Here is a 27,883-nt window from a genome sequence, read left to right as displayed (position 1 = left end):
TCCAACTTTAGGTACAAAGGTTCATTTTTGTTTTTTTCTCCAATGTAGCTTCTTTTCAGAACTCTGTTATTCATGAAATTGTAACAAACTTTTGTGTTTCTGAGTTATCTACTTGCACTGTGAGTGAGTGAGCCACCGTCGAGAGACACAACAACAGTGAGTGAGTGAGTGACTGACAACTAAAGTAAACAAGAAGTACTCGTAAGTCATGTACTTTCTACTTTAATATAGCCCTGTATAATATAGTAGGCTACTCTGCATCTGTGCTGTAAACGTATACAGAATCCTTCACATTTAAGGGCCCGTTTCTGGGGTTGAAAAATTACAAAGCTTCACATAACTCAAATCTTACCTGCAGTTGATAAGGTTTTTGAAGAAGCCATTAATTTCAACAGATTCACAATCACATTCAACATGTTCGAGGGCAGCATATTTCTGCGATGGTTTTTGGTCTTTGACTCACAAATCTGTCATTCTTGTGAAATAATGCAGCTCCCAACGTTAAACAAATTTCAGGTTGGATCTTATTATTGTCTGATGCCGTGCGCGTGTAACAAGCATGACAAGACATAAACAAACTTATGTAATTCTTGGTCACTGTATCTTGACTCCTCAGCGTTTCGCCATCATCATGGCCATATTCATAATTATGTGTAAGTAACGATAGTCAAGATAGTAATATTTGAGTTCTCCTCATAACTTATGACCATGTCGTCGAGGATTAAAATTAATAAATTATCTCAGCTAATGCAAGGATAACTGCGATATAATCTGGATAATCAGCGTGGTGGTACGCCAGTTGCTTTTTTAGTGTTAACATGCTGGAGTCTAGAGAACACATCAAAAACTTGTTTTTTCTTCATCTTCTCAGGCCTACAGCTCATGGTGCCAGTCTCTTTTAAGAGTCTTTTGGTTTGGTTTTATTACCACAAATATCACAAACCCTCACACCCAAACAACTTGTTACTGACATTGATTCTTGGAACCCTCTTTGCAGGATGGAGTTTGATGGGTTCGATCAGACTCAAGCCATTGCATTAGATGACTACAGCGATGACACGGACGATCTTGGAGATCCAGAGAATAAACAACCTGTGAGTTTAGTCATTACCTTTAAATCCCTTTAATGTTTGTGGCACGTCATGGCCAAGCGGATAAGAGCACCAGACTGGAGCTCCGGGCCCAATTTTATGGCTCTGCTAGATGCAAGTTCTGCGTTTATGATAACCATTTCCCCTGTGCGTTAGCCTTGTAAGCGTGGGATCAACTTGCATTCAGGTGGCTTTCATTTCATTCATTCTATTGATTGTTCATTTATTTATTTATTTATTTTCCTGTAGTAGATATTTTTGTAAGCGCTGTGGTTTAGTTTTCTAAGTAGAGCATATTTAAAATGCCATTCATTATTATGCCTAGAAGTGAGGAATACACACACACACAAGTCAAATGATATGCTCATAATTCAAAACTTTGACATACATTGTGATGAAATGCTTTATACAAAACTTTTGTATTAGATTATTACTCTTATTACTTTGTATTAACAGGTGGGTCAACTCAAGGTTTTCAGTCAGAAAAGCTTCCAAGAAACTCTCTTTCCTGTGTTTGAGGGCGATAATTTCATCGGCCGGCATGAGAGCAACCAGATCTGTATCCCCCTTAAGGTAAAGAAGATTCTTGCCAATGCAAAGAGTGGCCAGCCGGAGGGGTCATGAATGTGAGGTTTAAGATGAGAATTTGTCATTAAATGTTTCCTGGGCTTACCCATAAAAACACTCTCTGTAAGGGGCTACAATAATGTACACGTAAGATGAGAATAACTCAACGAAGGAGTTGATATTCCTCTTAAAACAGTCTAGTGTGTTGGATTGAGGGAAACATGCACCATGCGAAGAATTCCAAAGAGTTCTTCCACATACACATCTTAGCAAAGCAAGAAAAAATGCTTAAAAATTGTGATAGGAGGAAACAGTATGGGTGTGTTCCACTTGCACAAACATATTGAAACCGTTTGCGCAAACGATTGGTTGCGCACTTTGTGAAGTCAATATGGCGTGCTCTGTAATGAAGATGGTGACACCGCGTGTAGTTATGTTATAGTAATGTTGGTTTTTGCTGTATTGTAGGTTTATTTTAATCCTCTTTTGTCTGTCGTGATATCAACCAACAAACCTGTTATTTCAACTCCACCTGACTGCTTTATCAACTACTGAAAAACACACTATAATTATGTTTGCGACAAGAAAACAATATCGTCTGCTTATTGTGTTGTTGTTCGCCCTTTTAAAAACCACCCACCAATACCCCAAATGTATGTTCCCCAACAGTTGGGTCGCACAACTCATTCCACTCGAAATTGTTGGCAAATGTGCACGTGCAGGTCGGCCATAGTTTTTTATTAACAATCTGAGAGATCAGGGTGTTTGACGTTGGACTGTGGGTGGATTTGATGTGTGACTGTAAAATATTATTTTAACCAATAGGCTTTGTCCAAGAGGCATGCATGTATAGAGATCCAAGGAGACTCCCATCTTATCTATGATATGGAGAGCAGGAACAAGACCAGAAGAGGAAAGGTAAGGAATAGTCTGGTAACCTCCTCTGTTTAATGAGACAGTAGACCTGGGCCCAATTTCATAGAGCTGCTAAGCACACAAATTTGGTTATTAGCATGAAATTTCTTCCTTGATAAAAACAGGATTACCAACCAAATTTCCACGGGATTTTCAGGATAAGCAAACAACAGTTGAATACTAGTAACAAGCAATATGCAACAAATGGAAATTTGGTTGATAATCCTGTTTTTATTGAGGAAGAAATTTCATGCTTAGCAGGTTTTTGTGCTTAGCAGCTCTATGAAATTGGGCCCTTGGGCCTTTCTCAAACCTCGGCTTGGTCTCCGACTTAGGCTTAGGCTCTGCGCCCTGGGTATGCACTGCGTACGCATTTGAAACGCAGCTCGACTTATAACCTGCATTTTTGGAGCAGCGCTAATTGCAAGCCGAGGTTTGAATATAACAAAAATTGAAACGTAAAAGGTTAAACAATTTTTATGAAGTTTCCCCATGCAGCCGTTTCAATGGTCATTATGTTCTTTATTTTCACATAGTTGTTTCTAAAGCCTTCTGTACGGTACGAGCTCCATCACGATGACTCCCTTATCTTTGGTGATGTTACTTGTCAGTTCATCCAAGTTGAAAAGGTAAGATCTCTTCTTTGTTTCTAGCCGGTTTCACTCCAATGAAGAAGGGAAACCTCTTCACCATTTCTCAAAGGCACTGGACACATTTGTTAATTGTCAAAGACCAGTGTTCACACTTGGTGTATCCAAACTTATGCATAAAATATTAACAAACCTGCGAAAATTTTGAGCTAAATTGGTCATCGAATTTGCAAGAAAATAATGAAATAAAAAACACCCTAGACTGTAGGACTGACTTGTTTGGCCATAGGCTGCAGCTCTTGATAGTTTTAAACTTTTTTGAGTTAGAAAAAGTGATTGAAAAAACCCCACAACACTGTACATGTTTAACCAATACTGTATTATAGAATGCTCTAAAAGTTTGGACCTTTTTTGCTCGGAATTTTTTCACAGATATATTTTTTTTAGAAGTGAGCATTTGGTTCGCCTCTGGCTACCACAGACTTTTTGTGATCTTGTGGGCCCATCTGCTCTAGAATGGGAACTGTTGTGGGATCGAATCCCACCCGAGTAATAAGCTCGTTTTTATTTGTTTTTTTACAGAAGTATGAAGCGGAGAGTGATGATGGATCCGACACTGATTCTGAGTTGATGTTCCAAGATTTGCCCAAAGTGGGAGAAAAGACAAGCAAGGGGAAGGTAAGAGGAGAATTGCTATTATTATTTCACATTTATTACTACCAGTCTGATGGCTGAGTTATCAGTTAATTGCTTGGAAATGGAATCCTATTTTGACACTTAAAGGCACTGGACACTATTAGAGGGAACTGAAAACACACTTGTTCACTTAGACTTTCATTGGGTTTCATTATGTTTTGTTTATTCTTCATTTTCTATTGTATAATGTTTTCATTTTGTGTAGGCGCCTTGATTGGTTTTCTGGAAAAGTGCGCATTATAAATCCATATTATTATTATTATTATTATTATTATTAGTAATTACTCAAAATAATTGTTACGAAAAAACTTACTTGATAATGAGTAATGGAGAGCTTTTGAAAGTATTAAACATTGTGAGATACGGCTCCCTCTGAAGTAACATAGTTTTTAAGGAAAAAGTAATTTCTCACTCAAATACTTGAATTGAATTTGAGACCTCAGCTAAGGTCTTGAAATCACGGCATCGGAAAGCACACAACTTGTGTGACAAGGTTTTTCTTCTTCTTTCTTTCATTATTATCTCGCAACTTCGACGACCCAATTGAGTTCAAATCTTCATTTTATGCATATGTTGTGATACATCAGGAAAAGGCTTGGTCTTTGACAAATACCCAAGGTGTCCAGTGTCTTTTTGAGCAAGACACTTCGCCTAACCCTAATTTGTCTTTTTTTTCCCGGGAGTAAATCTGGACCAGTGTTGACAGATTATGTTGATTTAGCTTGATTTTTATAATTTATAGCTAACAGTCTGGTGGCTGAGTCATCAGTTAATTGGTTTGCGTTTCATTTTGAAACTTGCATCCTACAGCAAGACACTTAATTGCCCTAAAAACCCTAATTGCTTCTCTCCATCCAGGAGTAAATCTTGACCTGTAATGACAGATACATGTAAATGTTGATTTAGCTTGATTTTTTTATTTGTTGTGTTGTTTTTTGTCACTTCCTTCATTGAGCAAAACACTTAACCCTAGTTGCTTCTCTTCGTCCAGGAGTAAACCTGGACCTATATTAACAGATAATGTTGATTTAGCTTGATTGTTTTAATTGTTTACTTGTTTGTAAAGTTTTATTTCATAGTAACGAGGATAATGCATGTTATTAATGATCAGCCACCTAACAAATATTTAGTTTACTTAGCATCATGTGTAAGGGTCGCAAAAAAACAAGTGATATGGAAATAAAATATTGCTGACATTCGATCAAACAGAATGCATATGGACAACCCACTTGGATAACAACGTAACAGGATGTTTAGTTTGACATTGTCTCATTCTTCAGGGTCATAAGAATTCAGCACAGTCAGAGTTTGCCCTTAAAGGCACTTGACACTATTGGTAATTACTCCAAATAAATGTTAGCAAAAAACTTACTTTGGTAACGAGCAATAGAGAGCTGCTGATAGTAGGCTGTCCAACATTTTGAGAAACTGCTCCCTAGTTTTTGAGAAAGAGGTAATTTCTCATTCAAATAATAGTAGACTTCAGGCCTGAGACAATTTTTTATGCAACTGAAAGCACACAAATTTGTGCAATAAGGTTTTTTTTCTTTATTATTTTCTTGCAACTACGATGACCAATTGAGTCCAAATTTTCACAAGTTTGTTATTTTATGCATATGTTGAGATACACCAAGTGAGAACACTGGTCTTTGACAATTTCTAAAGGTGTCCAGTGTCTTTAACCTTTTTAGTGACTGGCCAGCAGGACCAGTTAGCTTGTCATTAGTAAGGGAATCAATGTGTGGTGAAGAGGTTTTCAACTAATGGTTTAATCCCAGCGAGGCCTGGTTCTTGATAATTTTACCAAGACGAAGTCAAGGTAAATTATCAAGAACCAGGCCCCGGCGGGTTTAAACCACTAGTTGAAAACCGATTCAACACACTTTGATTCCCATTCATAAATACGTTTTCGGTCAAAAAACATCAACACTTATGGTCAAAAAGTAAAATAAATTCAAAATTATAATGTTTCAATGATTTCTTTCAATACAACACCCCTCCAGCTATGAAATGGTAAGGTCCAATCAAGGGCCTCGGGTAAACAACTCCTTATAAGGGAATGCTGTGTGCGTCGCGCGTGTCGCGTGATGTGGCACAACTGTCTCGGCCGTTGCTCTCGATCAATAGGAACGAAAAAAACTGTCTTTTAAGCACAGGTGCAAACTCGCGTGTCACGCCCATGTTTCAACACTTTTTACTGGTCTTAATTAAAGGTTTATACACACCCACGTGAAGCGCTCTCCACCAATATGAATAGCGAAACTGTCTGAGGTATTTATGAGTAAGTTTTTCAAATGAAATAGGGATGCTTTTTAACACTGAACTAGCCATTGGAGAGAACACTAACTGGTCCTCTGGACCACTGTTAAGGAAGAACGCCTTTTATTTATCCTGGTATTGAAAAAATAGAATGTTCTATTAAACATTGAACCATTGGCAGTGTATTAAGTAACAGAGTAATTTAAATCAGGTTGAAACATAAACATGTGCAGTTCGATCACATTCCACACTAATGCTGAAATACAAGCGCAGAACCCGGATCTCAGACGACATGTCAAATTTTCATGAATGTACGCGCATCTACAAGATTTGTGATCACGTGCACTGACTAAACTACTAAGGACTAGAGTGCTGAATGCAGAGCGTGAGAACTGGGTAGTGGAATGTTGGTTTGATAAGAAGAAACTTGTATAAAGTCTCCCTGCACCTTCGGCACAAGTTACACTTGATAATCTGACTTCAAAATGGCTGTCATTGTGAAAATCTCCTTCATGTTGCTGTCCATCATCGCACTTTCTGAAGCTGCCGAGTGGCCCATCGCTCTGGTCGTTCTTCCAAGGAAGCTGCTACCGCTACTTTGGCCCACAGAAGACGTGGGTAGAAGCCGAGGAGCACTGCCAGCAGTACTTCACCAGTAATGGCCAGGGCCACCTTGCTTCCATCCACCAACCAAGCACCCATAACTTCCTTGTTGAGTTGTGGAAAACGTCGGTTGTCTCTCATGACATAGGGGATGCAATGTGGATTGGGCTGACAGATGAAAATGCGGACAGTCAGTTCACTTGGAGCGATGGGACGGCTTATGATTTTGAGGTGTGGACGCCTTCGCAACCGAATGGAGGGCACGTGCAGGGCTGTGTTGAGCTGTGGAACCTCATCACCATTGAGTGGAATGATGCATCTTGCAGTGATGAAAGTTCATTTGTGTGCCAGATGTCAGTGGGAAAATAACAACCTGACATTGTAAACTCACTTCTTCTAAGGCTTCATCAACATCAATTATAATAAACTGCTACATCTTTTTCCATTCTTCTGCTGGTTTTGAAACCTCTACCAGTCTGTATTATGCAGATTTCAATACAGACATACATGTACGATCCTCTGAGTCATTTGGTGGCGTAGACGACTTAAAGGCAGTGGACACTATTGGTAATTACTCAAAATAATTATTAGCATAAAACCTTTCTTGGTGACGAGTAATGGGGTATAAAACATTGTGAGAAACAGCTCCCTCTGAAGTGACATAGTTTTCGAGAAAGAAGTAATTTTCAACGAATTTGATTTCGGGACCTCAAGTTTAGAATTTGAGGTCTCGAAATCAATCATCTGAAAGCACACAACTCCATGTAACATGGATGTTTTTTCTTTCATTATTGTCTCGCAACTTCAATCGCCGATTGAGCTCAAATTTTCACTGGGTTGTTATTTTATGCTTACGTTGAGATACACCAACTGTGAAGGCTAGTCTTTGACAATTACCAATAGTGTCCACTGCCTTTAACAAACATAATGCAGAACGGTACACACATTTTGTGTACTTTGAAGCGGTCATTCTGGTACTACTCTTCCACGCAATTGATGGCTCCTTACAAGTCTATATGCAGAATTCAATACAGACATACAGGCCTGTAATTGCTTCGATTTTGAAAGGGCAAGGGCACTCTATGAAGAAACTGTAAATTTCTACTGGAGCATTTCAAGGGCACCAATGCAACTGAGGTCATCAGACTCTTCCCTTCTTCAAGTTCCAGATCCCTACACTCTATGGGTGACTGCAGCTTCTCCCATGCTGGCCCTATTCTCTGAAACTGTCTCACCCTACTCCTTCGTCAAGCTTCATCAGCCAGCTCTCTTAAAACATTGCTCATAACCTTTAGGTTTTGAAGCCAACTTTTGTTTGCTAATATGTTGTGAATATTGTTGACCGCCACGAACCTGATGGAATTGAGCGATAACTTTGAAGGAACTTTTAACTTAAGTTGGCGTCAGCTCAGTCTTTGGAGACTATGGATCTGGGCCCAATTTCATGGCTCTGCTTACCGTAGGCACAGAATCGGCACTTATGGAAGCAGGGAATTCTGTGCTTAGGGCAAGCGTATTTCACAGGTTAGCGGCGAATTTTGGCTTCTCTGCGTGCGTACTTCACAATACTAGGCATTCTACGCTTACAAGGCTAGCGCAGAAATTTGGCGCTTGCACGTAAGTGGGGAATCGTCATTGTAAGCGCAGAATTCGGCAGTAAGCAGAGTCATGACATAGGGCCCGGCACCCTCGGTTGTCTCGGTCGAGGTTGGAGCAGCGCCGCCTCTCATGTAGAGGTCCTCACGGCAGTGGCAGTTCCTGTTACATAACACTTCTCATATTAAAATTTTAGGGGCATAAAAACTGTTATCTTTTGACATAACCACATTACTTGGAAGTGAAATGTTTCTTGATTTGCTTTGTACTATCAAACACTGCTGTAGGTTTCTAACCAAAGTTGTTTTTTACATTAAATTTAAACCCATTGGACACTTTCGGTAAACCGTATTGTCCAAAGGTCCACACTTCGTGTATCACAACTTATACATGTATGTAAAAACAACAAACCTGTGAAAATTTAGGCTCAATCTGTCATCAGAGTCGGGAGAAAATAACGGGAAAACCCACCCTTGTTTCTGCACGTTTCTCCGTGTCATGACATGTATTTAAAATAAATCTGTAATTCTCGATATCGAGAATTGATATTTGTTTTAATGTTTTCTCAAAAAGTAAAGCATTTCATGGAGTAATATTTCAAGAGAAGTCTTTCTTCATTACCTTCTGTAAACCCTGTAAGTTATTTGTAAATCTGTGAACTTTCTTTTTTTTTCTGTTCTGAAAGTGTCCAATGGCTTTAAGAGTGGTTAAAAAACGTAGGCGTTCCCTTTAAACCAAAAACTAAAAAACAAGGCTGGGTTAAAACATTGTCCGGTCCCTTTTTTGTGTCTTGCCTTATGAAGTTGTGTGTTTGGTCAGGAAGCATGGCAATGATTATGGTAATATGATGCTTACATTTGTACCCTATACACAGATCTTTCAACTCGTTTACTTTTATAGCTTAGTAGCAGAAGGAATTAAATTGATGTTAAATGAAAAAATACAAAGTAGATACTTTGTTTTTGAAATGTAGAAGGTACATGTATGTTAGCATAAAACCATGGGCAAGCATGTCAATACAAAACATTGGCCAAATCTCTGAAAGCTTTTAAGTAGATAATACTGCTTAGAAACTTTCTGTGCTAAGCAGAAAATGTGCTGGGCACTGGTTGCAACAATGTAAACTTGATGGAATTTTGGTTGGTAACTGGTTTCTGTTAAGCAAAAACTTGTGTGCTTAGCAAGTTTTAATGCTTACAGTACATACTTTATGAAATTATAGAAAATCTATAGGATAATATAGACATTTGTGGTTCAAAATGTTTCAGTGGCTACAGTCTAAGAATTTATATACTGTAATTTATTATTTTTGTTGTTGTAGGGGCTGTTCAGAACAGTCAATGTTAATCATCATATAATCATTGACCGTATTGAATAACCTCATTGTTGCAATAAAATGCGCCATCTTGTAGGTCAAAACGGCGATTAATAATTATAAACGCATACATCAATGAAGCACGCAGCACGCAACATTCCCCATTTGATTTCTACATCACATGCATGCACACCCGCACGCACACGCGCACAAACGCCATCTTGTAGGGCAGATATTTGAACGGTGACGTCATATTGAATACGGTCTATACACTGAAGAACAAAGTAATTCCTCAAACGGACCAGATGTTTGTGGATCAAAGGTCTCCAACATCAGTAGTTTTCAATGGCTTTTCCTGCCATAAACAAGCAACTAAGCAGTTAAATCAAGAAAGAAATTGATGAGCTTGGTATTTTTCCTTCTTTTTCGACGTTTGTTTAAAGAAATGTTTTTTGTTTTTTTAATAAAAACTAAATTTTGATTTTCAGTGATAAATTGCTTTTGACCAACCCATCGAGAATTTAAAACAGAAAAGAAAGAAAAAGAAAATACAATCTTTTTTAAACATTTGTTATTCTGAATGGCCCCTTATGCTTACAGCAAAATCTTACTACTACATGTAACTCAGAAAGTTCTACTACTAACTCGTAACTCGACTGATCCAGTTCACTTTAAATCTTAATTGTGCCGTTTTGGAGTCGGCATATTACTTATAGCACACAGAGCATTTTGACCAGGGCACAAAAGTTTGCTTAGCATGAAACTTTTGCCTTGATATAAACAGGATTACCAACCAAGTTTATCAAGGAATAAATGTCATCTTTGTGCTTAGCAGCTCTATGAATTTGGGCCTAGGTATCAAAATGTTTAAAAAGGGGTACACCCTTTTGCAGGGGTAGATCATCGGTAAGTGATCCAAGTGTGAAAGGGCCCGGTTGTTATTCCCCAGGGTTGCCCAGGAATAGAACAGTGTGAAAAGGAATTTACTGTTAAAACTGTTTGAAGCTTTTGCGTGTACAACCTCATGCTGAAATAAAATACTCAGGATGATTTATAAATATCAAGAAATAGCTGCAGTATTTTCTTGTTTAGTTTGTGTGTTTATTTGTTTGCCCAATTTCATTGAGTTGCTTTATGCAGGAAATATTGCTTTAATTTTTCCTGCTGACACGAGATGGGCAGGATACCAGTCAAAAACGGTGTATGTAATATGGTATTTTGGCTGGTCACCTTTTTCTGTTAAGCATAATTTTTGTTATGCTTAGCTTTTTAAAAATCCATTCAGTTTCAGACAAAGTGGCATAAAACTGTCAGAAACTCGAGAACAGAGGATCTGAGGCAATGGTGTTGTGTTTATGCCACCATCTCAGAAAATAAAAAACGAGAAGAAGAAAATGGTGAAGTAATGGAAAAAGCACTTATTTAAATTGTTCGATTGAAAGTTTGCAGAAGTGTTGAACTCTGTCACATCATCTTGCCCAAGTTTCATGGCTCAGCTTGCCGCCAAATTCTGTGCTTATGATTACCATTCTTCACTTACTGTGCAAGGGCTAAATTTCTGCACTAGGTGTCTAAGCAAAGAATTTGGAGTACGCGTGTGCACAAATTCCCTGCTAACCCGTGAAATATGCTTGCCATAAGTGCAGAATTCCCTGCTTCCGTAAGTGCTGATTCTTTGCTTACGGTAAGCAGAACCATGAAATTGGGCCCTGTTATGATTGACTATTATTCGGACATCCATGTCAACTAGCAGTTTGTTTATCAACAATGAAAATGTCTATCTTTATTCCACACATCCTCCTCCTGGGAGTGCTCCTCAACTCAGTAGGCTTAAAGATGCTATGTCAGATTTTTGGCCGATTTGACCCAAAAATTTTGATGTAAAATTCAATAGGTATTTTGATGGGGGGTCGAGAAAGTTACAAGCTTTCATTTGAGCCATTGCTCGAAAAAGTCCGCCAATTATTAGTATCAGTGAAATAAAGTGCTCAAAATTATTTTTTGTCGGGATCCCGACAATATATCACGTGACCAATTCTTATGTGTTTTATAAGAAACGTTTTAAATTTTTGTCACGGTTCCTGACCATTAAAAGTAAAACTTTCTTTTCGTTAGAGCGGGTGATACTCTTTGAAATACCATTCACTCAAAAAATCTTTTTTTAATGTTTGGGGCCACAAATCTGACATAGCATCTTCAAATCAACAAGCCGATTGCGTGTTAGATTTGAATATTGTCTGGTACAATGATGTGCTTGATCAAAACTTACCACTTAAATTTGAATTCCTCAGACTAGGGGCAAGCTTTTGCATAGTTGCGTAAGAGACGGTGAACATCCATTTGCATTTCTGATTGAATGTGTATTACACAATGGTACCATGGTTTGCTCATCTGGAGGTTGCTATGCAAAAGCTTGCCCGAACCATTTGACATAGCAACTGTCTCTGTAGTCTGAGGAATTCAAATGTAAGTAGTAACTTGTGACTAAGCAAGTCATTGTACCACACATTATTCAAATCCAACTCGCAAATGGCTTATTGAGACAAACTTATTTTTATCGCCAGTACTTAACAATTATTTTCATATTGGTGTTTCAGGATGCAGACTTTGGTTCAAGTTCCAGCTATGACATCCTCCAACCTACTCAGGCTTATGGTACTTCAGAGACAGAGAGGAAGATTGAGAATGATCATCTTAACAAGGAGAAGAAGACCATCCTCCTTGAGACCCCTCAGAGAGACCCAGCGACTCTTATCTTTGCCGAGGCATCAGATGAGAATATTCCCACTGAACCAGGTACATGTAGTTATAAATCCCCTGCAATGAAGTCTCAAACCTTCCCTCAAATCAATCAATTGTCAAAGACCAGTCTTCTCACTTGGTGTATCCCAACATCTGAATAAAATAACAAAACTGTGAACATTTTGGCTCAATTGGTCATCAAATTTGCAAGAGAATAATGAAAGAAAAAACACACTTGTTGTATTACTTTGTGTGCTTTCAGATGCCTAATGAAAAGCTTCAGCAGAAGTCTTTTATTATTTTAGTGAGTAATTACCTCTTTCTCAAAAACTACGTTACTTCAGAGGGAGCCGTTTTTCACAATGTTTTATACTATCAACAGCTCTCCATTGCTTGTTACCAAGTAAGTTCGTACGCTAACAATTATTTTGAATAAATACTAGTAGTGCCCAGTGCTTTAAAAAAATATCTATTTGTAAAAGTTGCTGATGAAACATTTTTGATATTTTTAAAAATTTTTAACAGATAAATCAGGGGCTGATAACTCTATGTGTCATCGCAGTATAGAAGAGACGCCCGGAACCAAGCCACTAGCCGGTAAAACATTTCACACTGTGTTTGTTGTTTTGACACTAGCCAACTCCTTCTACCAAGCCCCCATATGTGTCTCGTGTCCGAATTCTTTCCTTTGCCCATCTCCAGCGTTTATCTGCTCTAAGCTCTGAGGTTTTTTTCACAAAGCAACTTTTCCACCAAATACACAAATACTCTTTTAAAGACCTCTGCTTGCACGTCACGTGCAGTGATATACCACACTCACCATTTTGGTAGTCAAAGTGTGTCAAAGCGTGTAAACACTGTATCGGCTCAAATTTGCAATACGCTGTATAAATAAATAACCAGGACATTGACTTCCAAAATGGCGCAACCAAGATTATAGTGATGATGACATCGGGGGCCAATTTCATAGCGCTGCTTAACGGTAAGTAAATTTTCGTGCAAGCGTATTTCACAGGTTAGCAGCAAAATTGGGCGGCCATATTGCGCTTTTACCATGAATTTGCATTGTGACGGCATTTATTTTTGTGCGGTAAGCACCGAAAGGTTAGCATGACTTTTCATGTGCTTACGGTTAGCAGCGTTATGAAATGGAAACCGCACAGTAAGCACAGAATCAGCCGCTAAGCAGCGCTATGATTTTGGGCCCAGGTGAATTAAATGGTTAAATTTGTGCTGTCATTAAGCCTTTGAGATAGATTGTTGTCAAATGTCAAATTGTGAGGCCATTACTTGTGTTTCTAATTGACTGGCACCGAAGGTGGGATTCGAACACGCTCCTTCATTCAAGATTCATTTTGACCGCTATACCACAGGGTTCACCCAGTAAAGAGATACTAGTTCCAATCCATTTCACCTTCTGTCTGAAGAAATTTTCCACAGTCCTAGTATAACTTTGTTATTTTGAACACTCATCTTATGTTGTGGGCGAATTTCAATGTCAACCTCAAAGATGCATATTTGATGATTATTTTATAATTTTATAATTTTATTATCTTTGTTCCAGAGAGCACCGTGATAAATGACACCTTTGATGAAGGTAAGAATATCATGTTCTTGTGATTAAGACCGAAAAAATCTAGACCTTTTGTTAAAGATTAAGATCTTAAAGGTTTTCAATAATAATAATAATAATAATAACCCGTTTTTATATAGCGCTTTTCACACCCGGAGGGCAACCCAAAGTGCTTCACATTATTACCCCTGGTCACTGGGCCTTAAATCACTCCTTAAACCATCTCAGCTCCCTGGTGGGGAGTATACAGCCTTGTGCAACATTAATATGTGCTACTCGGCTAAATCAATCACAAGAACCATCTCTGCCCTCACAGGTACCCATTTACCCCTGGATGGAGAGAAGCAATTATAGTTAAGTGTCTTGCTCAGGGACACAAGTGTCATGACCGGGATTCTAACCCACACTCTGCTGAACAGAAGCACCAGAGCTTGAGTTCGGTGTTCTTATCCACTCGGCCACGACACCCTTTTGTGCAACGGACTCTGTGGTTTCTAATCAGCAGAGTGTGGGTTCGAGTCCTGTTCTTGACACCTGTGCCCTTAAGCGAGACACTTTACGGTTATTGCTTCGTCTTTCTGATGTGACGAATAGTGACTGGTCTTGTGTAACGAGCAATGGAGAGCTGTTGATAATATAAAACACTGTGAGAAATGTAAAAAAGTATTGGAGTTTTCGAAAAAGAGATAATTTCTTACTCAAAGATTTGAATCTGTTGAAAGAATTCAGGCCTGAAGCCTTTGTTAGGCATCTGAACGCACACAAATTTATTTAACAAGAGTGTTTTATCTTCTATTATTGTCTTGCAACTTCGATGACCAATGGAGTCCAAATTATCACAGATTTGTTATTTTATGCACATGTTGAGATACACCAAGTGACAAGACTGGTTTTGACGATAACCAAAGGTGTCCAGTGTCTTTAACGTTCTTTTAAAACTGTTTTCTGATGTAGATGAAAGGAACGAGCAGTCTGACTTGGATATTAGCACCCTAGCCCTAGCTCCAACGCAAGCCTATGGACATTTTGCTGAACTAGAGACCCAAGCTTATCCCACAGTGACTGATTCCGACGCAGGTAAACACTGGTCTTGCTTTCCCAGGGGTCGATTTCACAAAGAGCTAACTTAGGACTAGCCCTAGGAGATATCAAAAACTTAAGGCTAGTCCTACTCGTCCTAACTCGTGATAAGAATAGTCCTGAGTCTTTGTGAAATCCACCCCAGGGGTTTGATTCACAAAGAGTTAAGATTGATGTTAACTGTTTATCAAACTTAAATGCTTAGCAATGGGTGATGTCACAGTACAAATCATTATGTTGATTCTAACAACTCATCTTAAGACGAACCTTAGTGGTTTGTGAAATCGAGCCCTGAAACAGTTACTAATCAAAACAACGGTTTATCAGCGCTGTTTTTGGCTGGTTCTCTGCTTATTTTTTTTGTTTAGAACTTTTTGGTAAAAGGATTTTTCCCCTTAGATGCCCTCAGTACTAAATTCTACGAAATCAGACAACTTTTTGACTGAAGTTGTGTAAAAACTTTAGACAAATGACCAGGAATTTTATAAAGCTGTTAAGCAGAAATTCCTCCTAACAAACTTTTATGCTAAGCAAACATTGAGTGGGGGGCACCAGTCACAACAATGTAAACTTAAAGTAATTTTGGCTGGTAAACCTATTTCTGTTAAGCAAGACTTTTCTGTGCTTAGCAAGTTTTTGTGCTTACAGTCTTTATGAAATTGAGCCCAGGTGATCAAATTAGGGCCGTATCTGAAACGGTGACTTTGGGTCCAGCTAGATCAGCCCGTATGCAAGTATCAGCGGATGCGTGCAATCTTGCCATAGCTATAGCCGAAGTCGCTGTTCGGACAACCGCCTATCTTTCACTGATTCAATGATGTGGTTTTTTGTTTTAATAGAAGAGGAGGAGGTGAGACAGAGTCTGTTTGATGCTCCTACTCAAGCATTTACTGTACCAGACTCGGAGGAAGAAGACACCCCAAGAAGAAGGAAGAGAATAAGTAAGTTTATCAAGATGTCTTTTAATTATCCTACTCTAGGTTGAATTTTCCAGAGAAGTGTCAAACCTATTAGTTTGTGGTAACACCATGTGTGTATCTACTTGCTAGGTAGAGTTTGTTCTTTAGAGATCTGTCTTTCTTTATTCTACTACCGCGGAGTAAATTTATCGGATGTGCAGGAGACTTCTCATTTCTGAAAAGAACTGTCCTGCTTTTTTTTTTACTGCTACCTGGGCGGAAGGTATAGAAAATTGGCTGGGACTACTACTTTAGCGTATAGGATCGTAATTAACTGCACTATCGCAGAGTCAGTTCTTGAATTGGTTTCAACGTTTCGACAAGCTTGCTCTAGTCATCATCAGTGGTGTGTGTTTGGGCACAAATTACCTCGCCACAGGGATGTAAAAAAATAGAATGTGTGTGATGCATTTATCACATGATATCATATTGCAGACTGGCATAGTTTTATCATTCAAAACAACAGAGGACTAGTCAAGAACTCAATTCGTGGCTGTGAAATTAAGAAGACCAAAAGAAGTACTACCTGCCAATTTCCTAATACCTACAAATGTAGTATTAGAACTTGTTTAGTTGGACAGTTCCTTTAAATAAATTTTAAGAGGTTTATAAATTGTTTTCCCCCATAAAGGTTTAGAACCGACACTTCTACTGAACCTTTCTTCTGACGATGATAAAAACAAACCATATCAAAGAAGTCTCTCCTCTGATCACCATGGTATAGAGGAAGAAGCTACAATGGCATACGACGAGACTACCAGCGAAAGCGACGAGCACCCTCAGGGTCCCAACAATGAGGAAGCTGAAACACTAGCGTTTGCGGACTTAGCAACCCAGGCTTTTTGTCCGGAGGATTCCGATGAAGCAGTCGATGTTCCTGGTTCGAAATCGGTGCCAGTATTAGAGCCGACTCTAAAATATGACATGCAGTCTGCAAGTCTTGAAGACTGTAAACCGAAGCAGGCCGAAGCAGAAACTGTTCCTGACATTCCAAAGACGGAGAGCGATACGGACGATGATAAGAGAGAGCAGGGGGTGGAGCCGACACTGAAGTATGACATGGGTATAGAAGGGAGCAAGGAGGAGGAAAGAGGGGACCTTGCCACAGAACCAACCCTTGCCTATACAACAGAAGAAGATGATGATGAGGTACACATGATGTTGTGATTGTTTGTTAACCTGAGAAGTGATTTGTGTACTAATAGGAGCTATACAGAATTGGTTTTGCGAGCAAAAAAGTTGCTGGTAGTGTAAGCACTTTATGTAATCCACCACATACACAAACTGACAAACCTGTAGAAGTTCAAATCGATTGGCATCTGGGTCACGAGAGGATAGTGAAACACCGATTAACATTTTTGCATTACACTGAGCACTGAGCGATAAACTCCAAATGCGAAATTTTATTTTATACTCAACAGCTGCGGTACTTCTTACCAAGGAAGATTTATGGACATTAATTTTGTTTGTTCTACCCCCAAATCATATAACTTTTGAATGTTCTTTTACAGGTCATGGATGTATCAACTTTGGCAGGCGCTGAAACCCAGGCATACGTCACTACTGATTCCGACTCTGATCATGATTGCCCAGAGATGAAGAACTCCAGGAAACCAGTTCATGATCAAGCCAATACTAAGCCACCAGTCGCTAACATTGCTGAAGAACCGACACTTGCTTATGAGGGGATGGATGAAGCACCAAAGATGAGTTACTCAGAAGAAGCCACGCTAGCTTACAGTAACGATGACGATGAGCCGATGGATACAGACATGTCATTGGCTGATGGTGAAGCTAGGGGGACTGTCGGATTTGCAGAGATGGAAACTCAACAAGCAGATGGCGTAGAATCAGAAGCAGGTATTAATCATATTAATAATACTTATAATAGTATAGGTTTTCTCGGTCAATTTCGGTAAATGAGCAGCCAATTTTAAAACCACCAAGCTATTCTATTTCGCACAAAATCGAATGCTACTGAAAAGGGTCATTCGATTTCGTTTGATGATTAGTCAAATGTAGAGATTGCGTCATTTGATTTAACAAAATAATAATTCGAACGTATGAAAATTGGCTGCTCATTTGTCGAAATTGACCAAGAAAACCTATAGTAAGGTTTGGCAGGTGAAAGTGAAAGTAGTCACTGTGGTGGTTGGAGCGCATTTGGCACTATTTTGAAGACACTGGGGAAACATCTAGATTAAAAGGGCCAAAGAGGATAGATCTGTTGCAGAAGGCGGAGCTTTTGGGAACAGTGAGGATCCTGAGAAAACCCTGAGATCTAAGGTTACGGGCTGGGTCAGACTCGAGGAGTTGCCGGCACAGAGGAACCTGAGATCTAAGGTTACGGGCTGGGTCAGACTCGAGGAGTTGCCGGCACAGAGGAACCTGAGATCTAAGGGTACGGGCTGGGTCAGACTCGAGGAGTTGCTGGCACAGAGGAAAATGTTTTCTTTTTTATGCTGTGATAAGATGAAATAATAGAAGACGTTTATATAGCACATAATGCAGGAGCCTCTGCGTGCAACAACAAATCATGAAACGATGAAATGGTTATATGAAGCAATGCCACTAAACTGTGAGTCTTAAAAAGTTTCTTGGAAAGAAAATAGAGGCAACTTGGCAAATCATTTCATAATGAATGGTAAACCATTTCTGGAGACAGTATTTGTATCATAAGGATTGTCCCTTTGGTGTGAATAACCTTATTGGTGTGCTTCTAAAATCTTGCATTTGTGTATTTCCTACAAGCTGCCACAGCTGACCCAAATGCCCCCACCCTCCAGTACAGCGCAGAAGATGAAGATGATGATGCAACTATGGCCACTCAAGCATACGGGGCGGACACCAGTGATGGTGATAAAGCCACTGTAGAGAAACCATCAACGTCTCTCGCAAAGCAGCATTCGGCAGTTAAGGAGGGTGAAACTGAAAGAGGGGGAGAGGGATTAAATAAGGAAGAGGTGGAACTAGGAGAGATTGATGCACATGAAGATGATGATACAACCATGGCAACACAAGCATACGGGGCGGATACCAGTGATGATGATGATGATGAAGCCAACCCTGAGACCGAAGGAGAGAAACCCTCATCGTCTCTCGCAAAGGAGCAGTCGGGAGTTGTGGAGAATGGGATTGCAGGAAGGCAGGAGGGATTGAATAAGGAAGAAATCAAACCAGGAGAGAATGATGCTGATGATGACTTCACTTTAGCTACTCAGGTGTATGGAGCTATTGAGGAGAGTGAAACGGTAAGAAAGAAACGTTTCTTCTCTGTACTTTGTCAAGACTAAAGCCCGGCTCATACTTCCTACGGATGCGAATGTTGACGTCACACATTCGCAACGAATAATTTGCTGCTGTTCAACTCTGCGCAACTCACTTGCGAATATCGCTGCAAAAGGAAAGTAGTGGCGTCAAATTCACTTTAAATTCGCTTCGCATTCGCATGAAGTTTGAACCGGACTTAATGCTCGAATTCCTTGTAATCGTTTTGATTTTTTTTTTCCACTTTTCTCATCTAAATGTGATAATGATTTAATTTATGATTGTGAAATGTCGAAAATAAACTGTTATCCCCCTGGATTAAAAAAAACCCAGTATGCGTTTAAGCAAATGCAACTGTGAGGTAAAATTTGAGATTATTGTTTTGTTTTACCCATACACTGACGTAATGTGTATACTCAGGACTGTCCCAAGTCCTGTTTATACAGTGCTATACATTTATTGGTGAATGCGTAAAACCAAATAATATTCTTTATTTCCAATACAAGTTTAACAGGTATTGAATCTTTACAGTACCTTCTGCTAAAATGTAGGATTAGAACTTCCTAAAGCTAACAGTACTCCGGAAAATACTAACTGCTTTACATACAAATAATTGTCTTTATCCCCGATACAAATTAGACATCTTTTAAAATATGACATTACAAATTTATTGCCGCAGGATAAAGGTTGCTTAGCTTTCGCAAACAACTTCGTCAAATTTTCCATTGTGACTGTAAATTATCAGAAAAGTACTGAGTAAAGCCATAGAGTTATATATAAGAACTAGAGGGCGCACTAGCCCATATACGCCACCCGGCATGTGCGCAGGCGGCCATTTTCAAAGTTGACAAAACGGGCATCGCACAGCGTGTGTTTGTGCGGCTTTTTTGTAAGTTGACAAAACAGCATCGCGTAGCGTTTAATAAACACAAATTCCAACGTGTACTTCATATTCAATGCGCGTGCAGAATGGCGCGCATGTCTCCTTGCAGTCCTGTCGCGTTTGTGCAAGAAGCATCACCAGTGCGCCCCCTCGTTCTTATATATTATTCTATGGAGTAAAGCACCCATTGTTCTACACAGATCGGTCTATGGGTAAAACTGTGAGTAATCACCTTAAGGTGTAATTTTTTTCTTGGGGTTTATTTCCAGCAAGTTCCAGACAGTCAAGAAGGAATAGAAGAAGAGGAGGGACCTTTAGTTGGTTTAACACATCGTGTCTCCTCAATGCTCCGCAAAGTGCCTGAACGCTCTGCCATGGCAAGCCCTGAAAAGAAGCAGACGCAACGAGTTCGTAGAGTGGCCTTCATGGAACAGGTAAGGTGGAATAGGATGTACTAGTCTCCCTTGACATTTATTTCAACATTGGTAACAACAAACAAAGGTATCAAATGTAATTTAAGCATTATACAGGCTACAGCTTGTGTTCAAACTTCTGGCATAGCATTAAAACTTTATTGGTAAACGGGCAATGGAGAGATGTTGATAGTATATAACATTGTGAGAATTGGCTCCCTCTGAAGTAACATCGTTTTTGAGAAAGAAGTTATTTCCCACTAAAATATTTGAATTTGATTTTGAGATCTCAGAACAAGATTTTGAGGTCTCAAATTCAAACATCTGAAAGCGCACAACTACGTGTGACAAAGATATTTTTTATTCCATTATTCTCGCCACAACTTCGACGACCAATTGAGTTCAAATTTTCACAGGTTTGTTATTTTTTGCCTATGTTGAGATACAAGAAGTGAGAAGACTGGTCTGTGACAACTACCAAAGGTGTCCAGTGACTTTAAATAGGACTTGAATAGGATGTGCATGTCTCGCTTGTATTCCAACATTAGGGAACAATCTTATCTGTTTCTTCATGGAATTGTCAAGTTCATTTTGTGGTGTACTCATTTTCCAATAGATAGAGTCCTCATGTGAATTGGGAGAAAATACAAGTCTTTATCCTCGCGCTATAATGGTGTTTATTAACGCTGTATTCAATAACCTTCCAGTGCAAATTTTGTCAACATCCAAAACATCCGATGACATCGTTCTGAGAAAAGGGGGTCTGTACATTTTTGTACGGGAATGTTTTTGTTCATTCAATCAAAAGGCCTTGATTTTGACATTCTGACTGACCAAAAAAATTCCTCTATGAAATGGAAAGCTCCATTAGTTTTTGAAATCCATTGATGCATTTTACAAATTTTGCTCTAAAAAAGTCATGAGTGAACCAATATAATCCCCTCAAAAATGTACCACACCTTTTTTCTCAGATTTGTATCATCAGGTGTTATGAATTTTTTGTATTATTCTTGCTCAATTTATATGTTTGCAATTCTGTAGACTCAATCAGATGAAGAAGATTCTCCACAAGAAGAGACCAAAGCCACCAGGAAATCTGCCCGAGGGAGGAAGCCTAAAGTCAAAGAACCCCAGAGGACAAGATTCACAGAGACAGATGCCAAACCAACGAGGAGAAAATCTAAGGATCTTACTCTTCCATCTGAGGCATCTCGAAAGAGAAAGGAAAGCCGAGATGTGGTTGAGGGAGAGAAGAAATCAGTTGATGGGGATTCTGAAGAAAGCGCTGTAGAAGTAAAGGAGGACCAGGGCCCGGTCTGGAAGTCAACAAGTGGGCTTGAGATGAAGGAAGTCAACAACAACATCCTTGATAAGCCAGCTGCTAGGAGGACCTCTAGGAGACAGGCAAGCTACAAGAAGGCTGTCCATGATGAGGATTCTGATGACACTGAGTCAATGTCGTCCACATCAAGCTTACAAGTTGCTGTTGGGGAGCCTTCGGGGAGGTCTTTGGAAGCTTTGGGCATTACTGAGGTGACAGTTTGCGATGGGAAGTTAAGTGAGGAGGTGGTGAAACCTAGACGTGGAAGGAGGAGCAAAGCATCGAAAGAAGCAGCATCCAAAGAAGCAGCTTCCAAAGAAGCAGCTTCCAAAGCATCCAACGTACCCAAGAGGAAGTATTCAAGCTCAGTTATTACTGATCCAGAAACAGATACTCCAGCTGTGAACAGGCAGGCAAAAGTTCCAAAACTTAAGATTTCTCTCGGTCGACAGGAAAGTGAATCTGACAAGATACCAAAAAGCAAACAATCAGTCGATGAAGACAGCAATAGTAGCAGTAAAGGAACAAGATCAACACGAGGTAGGAAAGCAGCAGATGTAAGTCAAGAGTCAAACGAAGTAAAAGAAACTCCTGTTTCTGCTCGGAGGGGTAGGAAACCTAAGGCCGCTGCTAAAACACTTCAGGAATCCACTAAAACGCCCAAGGGAAAGGGACAAAAACAGTCGTCTATCACTGACTATGTTGTTGCTGAAGATACATCAAGGTTAACAAATACACTCAGCTCGGATCCAAGTATAGAAAAAGTTCAGAAAAAACAGACAAAGGAAACCAAAGAGCGATGTTCACTTCCTGCAACAAATTCAGAACCATCTTGCTCAAGACGAGCAAGAACCTCCTCTGCGGAAACTGTCACTAAACCCTCTACAAAGCCCTCTGCTGAGCAAGAAACATTCCTTGCTCCGGAGCCAGTGAAAAAAGGCGGCCGTAAGCGACGAGGAACGAAGGATGAAGATCAAGGGTCAGATGCGTCGCAGTCTGATGCGTCACCTTTAGGGACTAATAAGAAAGAGGATGGGACACAAGGGAAAGGCGGGAAAAGGGGAAGGAAAGCTGCTGTGCTGGAAACTCCAAAGAAAGAAGAACAGGTAAATCAAATTTAATAGATGTTAAATTTGCATCAGGGATAGAATATTCATTTTGGTTTTACCCATGTACACCGATATGTGTGCACATTGTACAGAGTTCTGTGAAAAAAGTCACAAGCATATTACTCGGGTGGGATTCGAACCCAAAACCTTTGCAATTCTAGAGCAGTGTCATACCAACTAGACCACCGAGATTGCCCGGTAGCTAGAGGCAGAGTATACAGTGCTAGCACACATTGGTGTATAACGGTAAAACCAAAATGAAAAGGTAAATCAAACTTTCCCCTCAATCGGGGATGAGAAATTGTAGACTTTTATCTGCATTCAGACTTTTTAAAGTTTGCCTAGTTAACAAAAAAATGTTGTATTTGTCTTTGAATAAAATAAGTCATGCTCTTTAGTCTATTTCTCTAGTGATGGGGATACCTTTGCAGAAGCTCATTGGAATCTATAACTTCAAGGGTTATCAAGAGGTGGAAATCACCTCCTAAGATCAACAGTGACTAGCACTATAAAGCAGTGATTGCACCCCTGGTTTCCCCTTAAATAATTCTCAACGGATTTCCTCCCACATCTTAAACTGAAACTTCCTTTATTGTCTTCTATCGTCTTCTATCTATTCTTGGCTAGTTTAGTGTTTAAGTTTGTCTTCTGAGAGTCGTCGGCTCCACAACTAGAATTAATAAATGAAATGATTTGATTGAATGCAGAAAGTTACACCATAGAACTTAATTCGTTTGTCTATTACAGTCTTTAACCACGCCTAACAATAGGCGTGGCAAGAGAGCATCCACACCTACTTTGTCCACTTCGACTGGCAAAAAGGTCAGCGCCTCTGAAACACCTGAGGGGGAGGTTGCGAGTCCATCGCTACGGAGACGACCTAGTGACCTCAAGCCAAAGGTCATGTTCACTGGGGTGATTGACAAGTCGTGGCAGAAGGTGAGCCTTTTTTATTATGAGGTATTCATAAGTAGGGAAAAGTTGGATGATTGCAAAGTTTGCGAACTAAAAGTTTGACGATTGCCAAGTTTGCGAACTAAAAGTTGGACGATTGCCAGTTTTGCTAACTAAGAGTTGGACGATTGCCAAGTTTGCTAATTAAAAGTTGGACGATTGCAAAGTTTGCTAACTATGCTTGACTGTGGCAGCAAAGTATTTTTTAAGTTTAGGCAGTTCTATTGATTAAAAGGGGGTCACATGACCATGTTTACCTGGCATTGAACGGTACGTAGCTGTAACTTTTTAAGACCAGAGTTGGCTGATGCCCATTTGACACTCATAGCCATATGCGGTTGGTATTTTATGCAAAATTTAATGAATACATACACGTACTCAATGTAAAATTAGTGAGGGTTGCATATGAATTGTCCATTTACAAAACACATAAGTTTTACAGATTTTCCTTTATATTATGCTTTTTAACAAAAAAGGCAGTTATGACTGGGAATAAAAGAGTAGTGAATTGGTCTTAAAGAGCCGTTTAAAACCTTGCAGGACCGTGACTGTGCGTGACAAGACCTCGCCTTCGACTTGGTAAAAATTGTTTGCGGTTATACTATAAGTTCGTTTGTAGGTTAACAATTTGCAACCTCTACTTTCTCACAATGCGAATACCACTATGTTATTAATTTTGTTCTTTGTGCAGATTGTTTCAAGCCTTGGTGGTGAGCTCGTGGAATCAGTCTTTGATTGTACACACCTCGTCACAGATAAGGTGAGGTTATGTTCTAACAGTGTATTGACCCCTTGCACGCGCGTCACACGCGGCGACTGATGCCACGCTCACCTTGTTAGTGGGCAGTTTGGTTTACGTGGTGTAATAGTGCCGCGTCGCCTAAAATGCGCACTTCACTGCATAACGCACAGCATACTCTAGGCATAGAGTTATGTAAACGCATAGTGAAATTGCCCACCAGTATGGCGCATTCAAGATTTTTCTGATGATGACGTCAGGTGAAATGGGTCAATAGCCTCCTAGTATAGTCACCTCAGCACAGGCCTCGAACTTTGCACTTGAAGTGGAGCAGCAAATTAAAGGCACTTCTATGAGGAAAATGTAAATTTGTATTGGAACTTTGTAAAGAAAATGATTTTCACACCACCTTTCAGCAGAATCTTTCAAGATATTTGAATGATATTCTAAACTTAAATGTTTTATAATGGATTGGTAAGGATGACAACAACAGTAGTTAGTTTTAAGCCTGAAAGCTTACTGATTGTGAAGTTCATACTACATGTATAGCCCTTTTTTTTCTGTGAAGTATTTCCCGCTGATATGAAGTCGGATTCGAGAAAACTATATCCGTCAACCCAAGTAAACTCCACTGCTGAGTTCGGTTGTAAAAACCAGAATTAAGGATAATGTGTAAACATACACAAAATTATCCTTAGTGTCCTCTATTTACTCCTGTTTCTTAAAACATATGAAACCCTTATATTCACAGGTTTGCTGTTTCATGTATTCACACAAAGCATGAACACTGTCCGTGACTATTTTGTCAGCTCAGCCAATCCTGTATAATACCTTAAGTTTCATTTTATTTAAAACACATTTGTCTAAACCCTTCCAAAGGTTCGACGTACAGTGAAGTTTCTTTGCTGCTTATCGAGGGGTGCTTTAATCGTTGTTCCAGATTGGCTGGATAAGTGTAAAGTCAGTAAAACATTTGTTGGTAAGTTTCAAAACAATGTTGATTTTTCCTTTTTTTTAAATAATATTCTTCAATTCATTCACTCTTCTCTTTTATGCCTAACACAGTGTTTGATGTACTTGTTTTGGTGATTGACAAAGATTCTTTGTCATTCCAAAAGTATTTCGTTGACATGGAATGACTTGTAGTGTTGACTGTGTACAAAGTAAATGCAATTTATCCGATGACATAGTTTATCATTCATTCAAAACCACAGTGGATGATATTGAATGGTCAGATAGTAGGAGGGTAAAGTGTGTAATGTGTATATGCATTCACCACATGACATCATTATGCAGACCAACACAATCAATCTTTCATTCAAAGCCACAGTGGATGATGTTGACTGGTCAGACAGTAGGAGGGTTGACTTTGTACTGTGTAGATACATTCACCATGTGATATGACACTGCAGGCTGGCATAATTTATCTATCACTCAAAACCACAGTGGATGATTTTGAATAGTCGGATAGTAGGAGGGTTGCCTGTGTACAATTGATTGATGGACTGATATTCCACAGACCCAGCGCCATACTTAGTCAAAGACAAGGCAGCAGAGAAACAGCACGGTTTTACGCATGTTACATCTCAACAGAGGGCGCTGCAGGGCGGTGTGATGACCAAGTATCGTGTGTTTGTGACGGGAAGTGTCAAGCCTGAGCCACAGCAAATGAAGGAAATCATTCTGTGTGCTGGTGGGAAAGTAAGTACTGTAATCCCTTTTTTTTTTTTTTTTTTTTTTTTTTTTTTTTTTTTTTTGTGGGTTGGGTGGTTTTTTGCTATGGGGTGGGTTTCAGGGGACATTTCTTGTGACAGGACGGCTTTGTAGAGGTGCTGGTCACCTGTTCCTCCTCGTCACTCACTGGCTTGGTATTTTTTATAGCTAATTTGATTCTTTATTTCTTTATGTATCGATTTGTATTTCTATATTTTTATGCCAGTGTAAAGTCTAATAAAACTAAAACTAAACTAAAACTCATTGTTTACTTTGTAGATCAGTAGCACTCTGCACTAAGAGGGTTTGGTTGGCTTGTGCGTAAAGCGCTCGCCTCTCACCAAGGTGACCCTGGTTCGATACCCTGCCAGGGCCATATTTGAGTTGAGGGTTTTCCCAGACCATCCGGTTTTCCTCCCTCAGGAAAAATCAAACACTTTCGATCTCTGGCTGTGCTCCGTGTTCATAATGGGTTGATGTGGATGGCAGCCAGAGGCGCCTTTGCATGCCTGCTTTGTGTAGCCGCTTCCTTCGCAATTCAGCTCTTACAATGTAGCTGGAAGTAAGGATGATTAGCATCCCAGATTATTATTATAATGTAGTCACTTTTGCACGTTTTTACGCTTATATCACGCCTCTCGATGGTATGGGTTGACCAATCAGTATCGAGGATTCAAGTCTGCTTGAAGAGCAAATGTCAATCAGCCATCAAGGCAGTTCTTACTAATTTGAATAATATGAATATCTGAATATGCATTAGTTCCTGAGCAGCTTGCCAGTGAAGCCAGATCCCTACACCATCATCATATCATGCGAGGAGGATAAAGCCAAGTGTCAATCAGCCATCAAGGCGGGGCTACAGATCGTCAGTGCTGAGTTTATTCTAACGGGGATGCTGAGGCAGGAGATCCAGCCTGAATTATATCCTTTGAAAATAACAATTTAATAGTATACAGTGATAAACCGTGTCACCCTTATTGGAAAAAAACAAGTGATCATTTGCATTCCAGTGCATTTCCTGGAAGGTAAGACACTACACTGGTCGGATGATAGATTTAACCACCTTAACTTCCCACACATACCAGCTCTTTACTTCAACACCATCAACCAGTGAGCGGGGCACCAAGCGTAAAGTCAGCGAGACTCCCTCCAGCAGTAAAAGGAAACGATGATTTGGGCTCTTTACAGGGATGCCATTTTATCTAACTGGGATTTTTTAAAGTGATAGTCAAGCAGGCCTGGAATTCTGTTGCCCTGGTCTTGGCCTTCGCCCCTTCAAAAGTTTTTCATAGACTTTAAGAATTTCCAATGGAAGTGTCCTTAGCAACATGAAAATAGCCTTTGGGTTGAAGAATACAATTACAAATTGAATTCATCTGTTTGGGTAGTCTACACTATGCAATACTTTTTAAAAATTGGTTTAACTAATTGTCCTGAAACAAGAAATTCTAGTATCCTGACAATGACTAGAGCAAGCTAGTCAAAGGTTTGAGACCAA

General features: G+C 39.6%; 1 protein-coding gene across 2 annotated transcripts; it reads left to right on the top strand.

Moving 5' to 3' along the window:
• LOC117304423 (mediator of DNA damage checkpoint protein 1-like) lies at positions 1-27,867 on the top strand. 2 transcript variants are annotated; one of them, XM_033788869.1, is made up of 23 exons: positions 1-201; positions 998-1,094; positions 1,548-1,664; positions 2,484-2,576; positions 3,110-3,202; positions 3,746-3,841; positions 12,230-12,428; positions 12,900-12,971; positions 13,939-13,971; positions 14,902-15,024; positions 15,867-15,968; positions 16,618-17,135; positions 17,498-17,846; positions 18,738-18,961; positions 19,028-19,237; positions 20,406-20,570; positions 21,591-22,976; positions 23,727-23,918; positions 24,625-24,693; positions 25,552-25,651; positions 26,192-26,373; positions 27,146-27,306; positions 27,464-27,867. In XM_033788869.1, the coding sequence occupies exons 2-23, from the start codon at positions 999-1,001 to the stop codon at positions 27,555-27,557; spliced, it is 4,674 nt and encodes a 1,557-aa protein (XP_033644760.1). In that variant the 5' UTR covers positions 1-201; position 998; the 3' UTR covers positions 27,558-27,867. The 2 variants fall into 2 exon arrangements, with proteins under 2 accessions (XP_033644760.1, XP_033644758.1); XM_033788867.1 differs by having other exon boundaries at positions 18,738-19,237.
• Positions 27,868-27,883: the final 16 nt, after the last annotated feature.

Source organism: Asterias rubens, chromosome 21 (assembly GCF_902459465.1).
Source record: "Asterias rubens chromosome 21, eAstRub1.3, whole genome shotgun sequence".
Classification (NCBI taxonomy): domain Eukaryota; kingdom Metazoa; phylum Echinodermata; class Asteroidea; order Forcipulatida; family Asteriidae; genus Asterias; species Asterias rubens.
Note: the sequence above shows the minus strand (reverse complement) of the source record. Positions and strands in the feature narration are given on the sequence as shown.

What these genes read in the sequence shown, in the direction of transcription:
- LOC117304423 (XM_033788867.1), top strand. Translation starts at nt 999, where the DNA reads ATGGAGTTTGATGGGTTCGATCAGACTCAAGCCATTGCATTAGATGAC. An exon ending in GAGTGGCCTTCATGGAACAG is followed by an intron (nt 20,571 to 21,590) that starts GTAAGGTGGAAT and finishes GCAATTCTGTAG; the next exon opens with ACTCAATCAGATGAAGAAGA. An exon ending in AGTCAGTAAAACATTTGTTG is followed by an intron (nt 25,652 to 26,191) that starts GTAAGTTTCAAA and finishes GATATTCCACAG; the next exon opens with ACCCAGCGCCATACTTAGTC.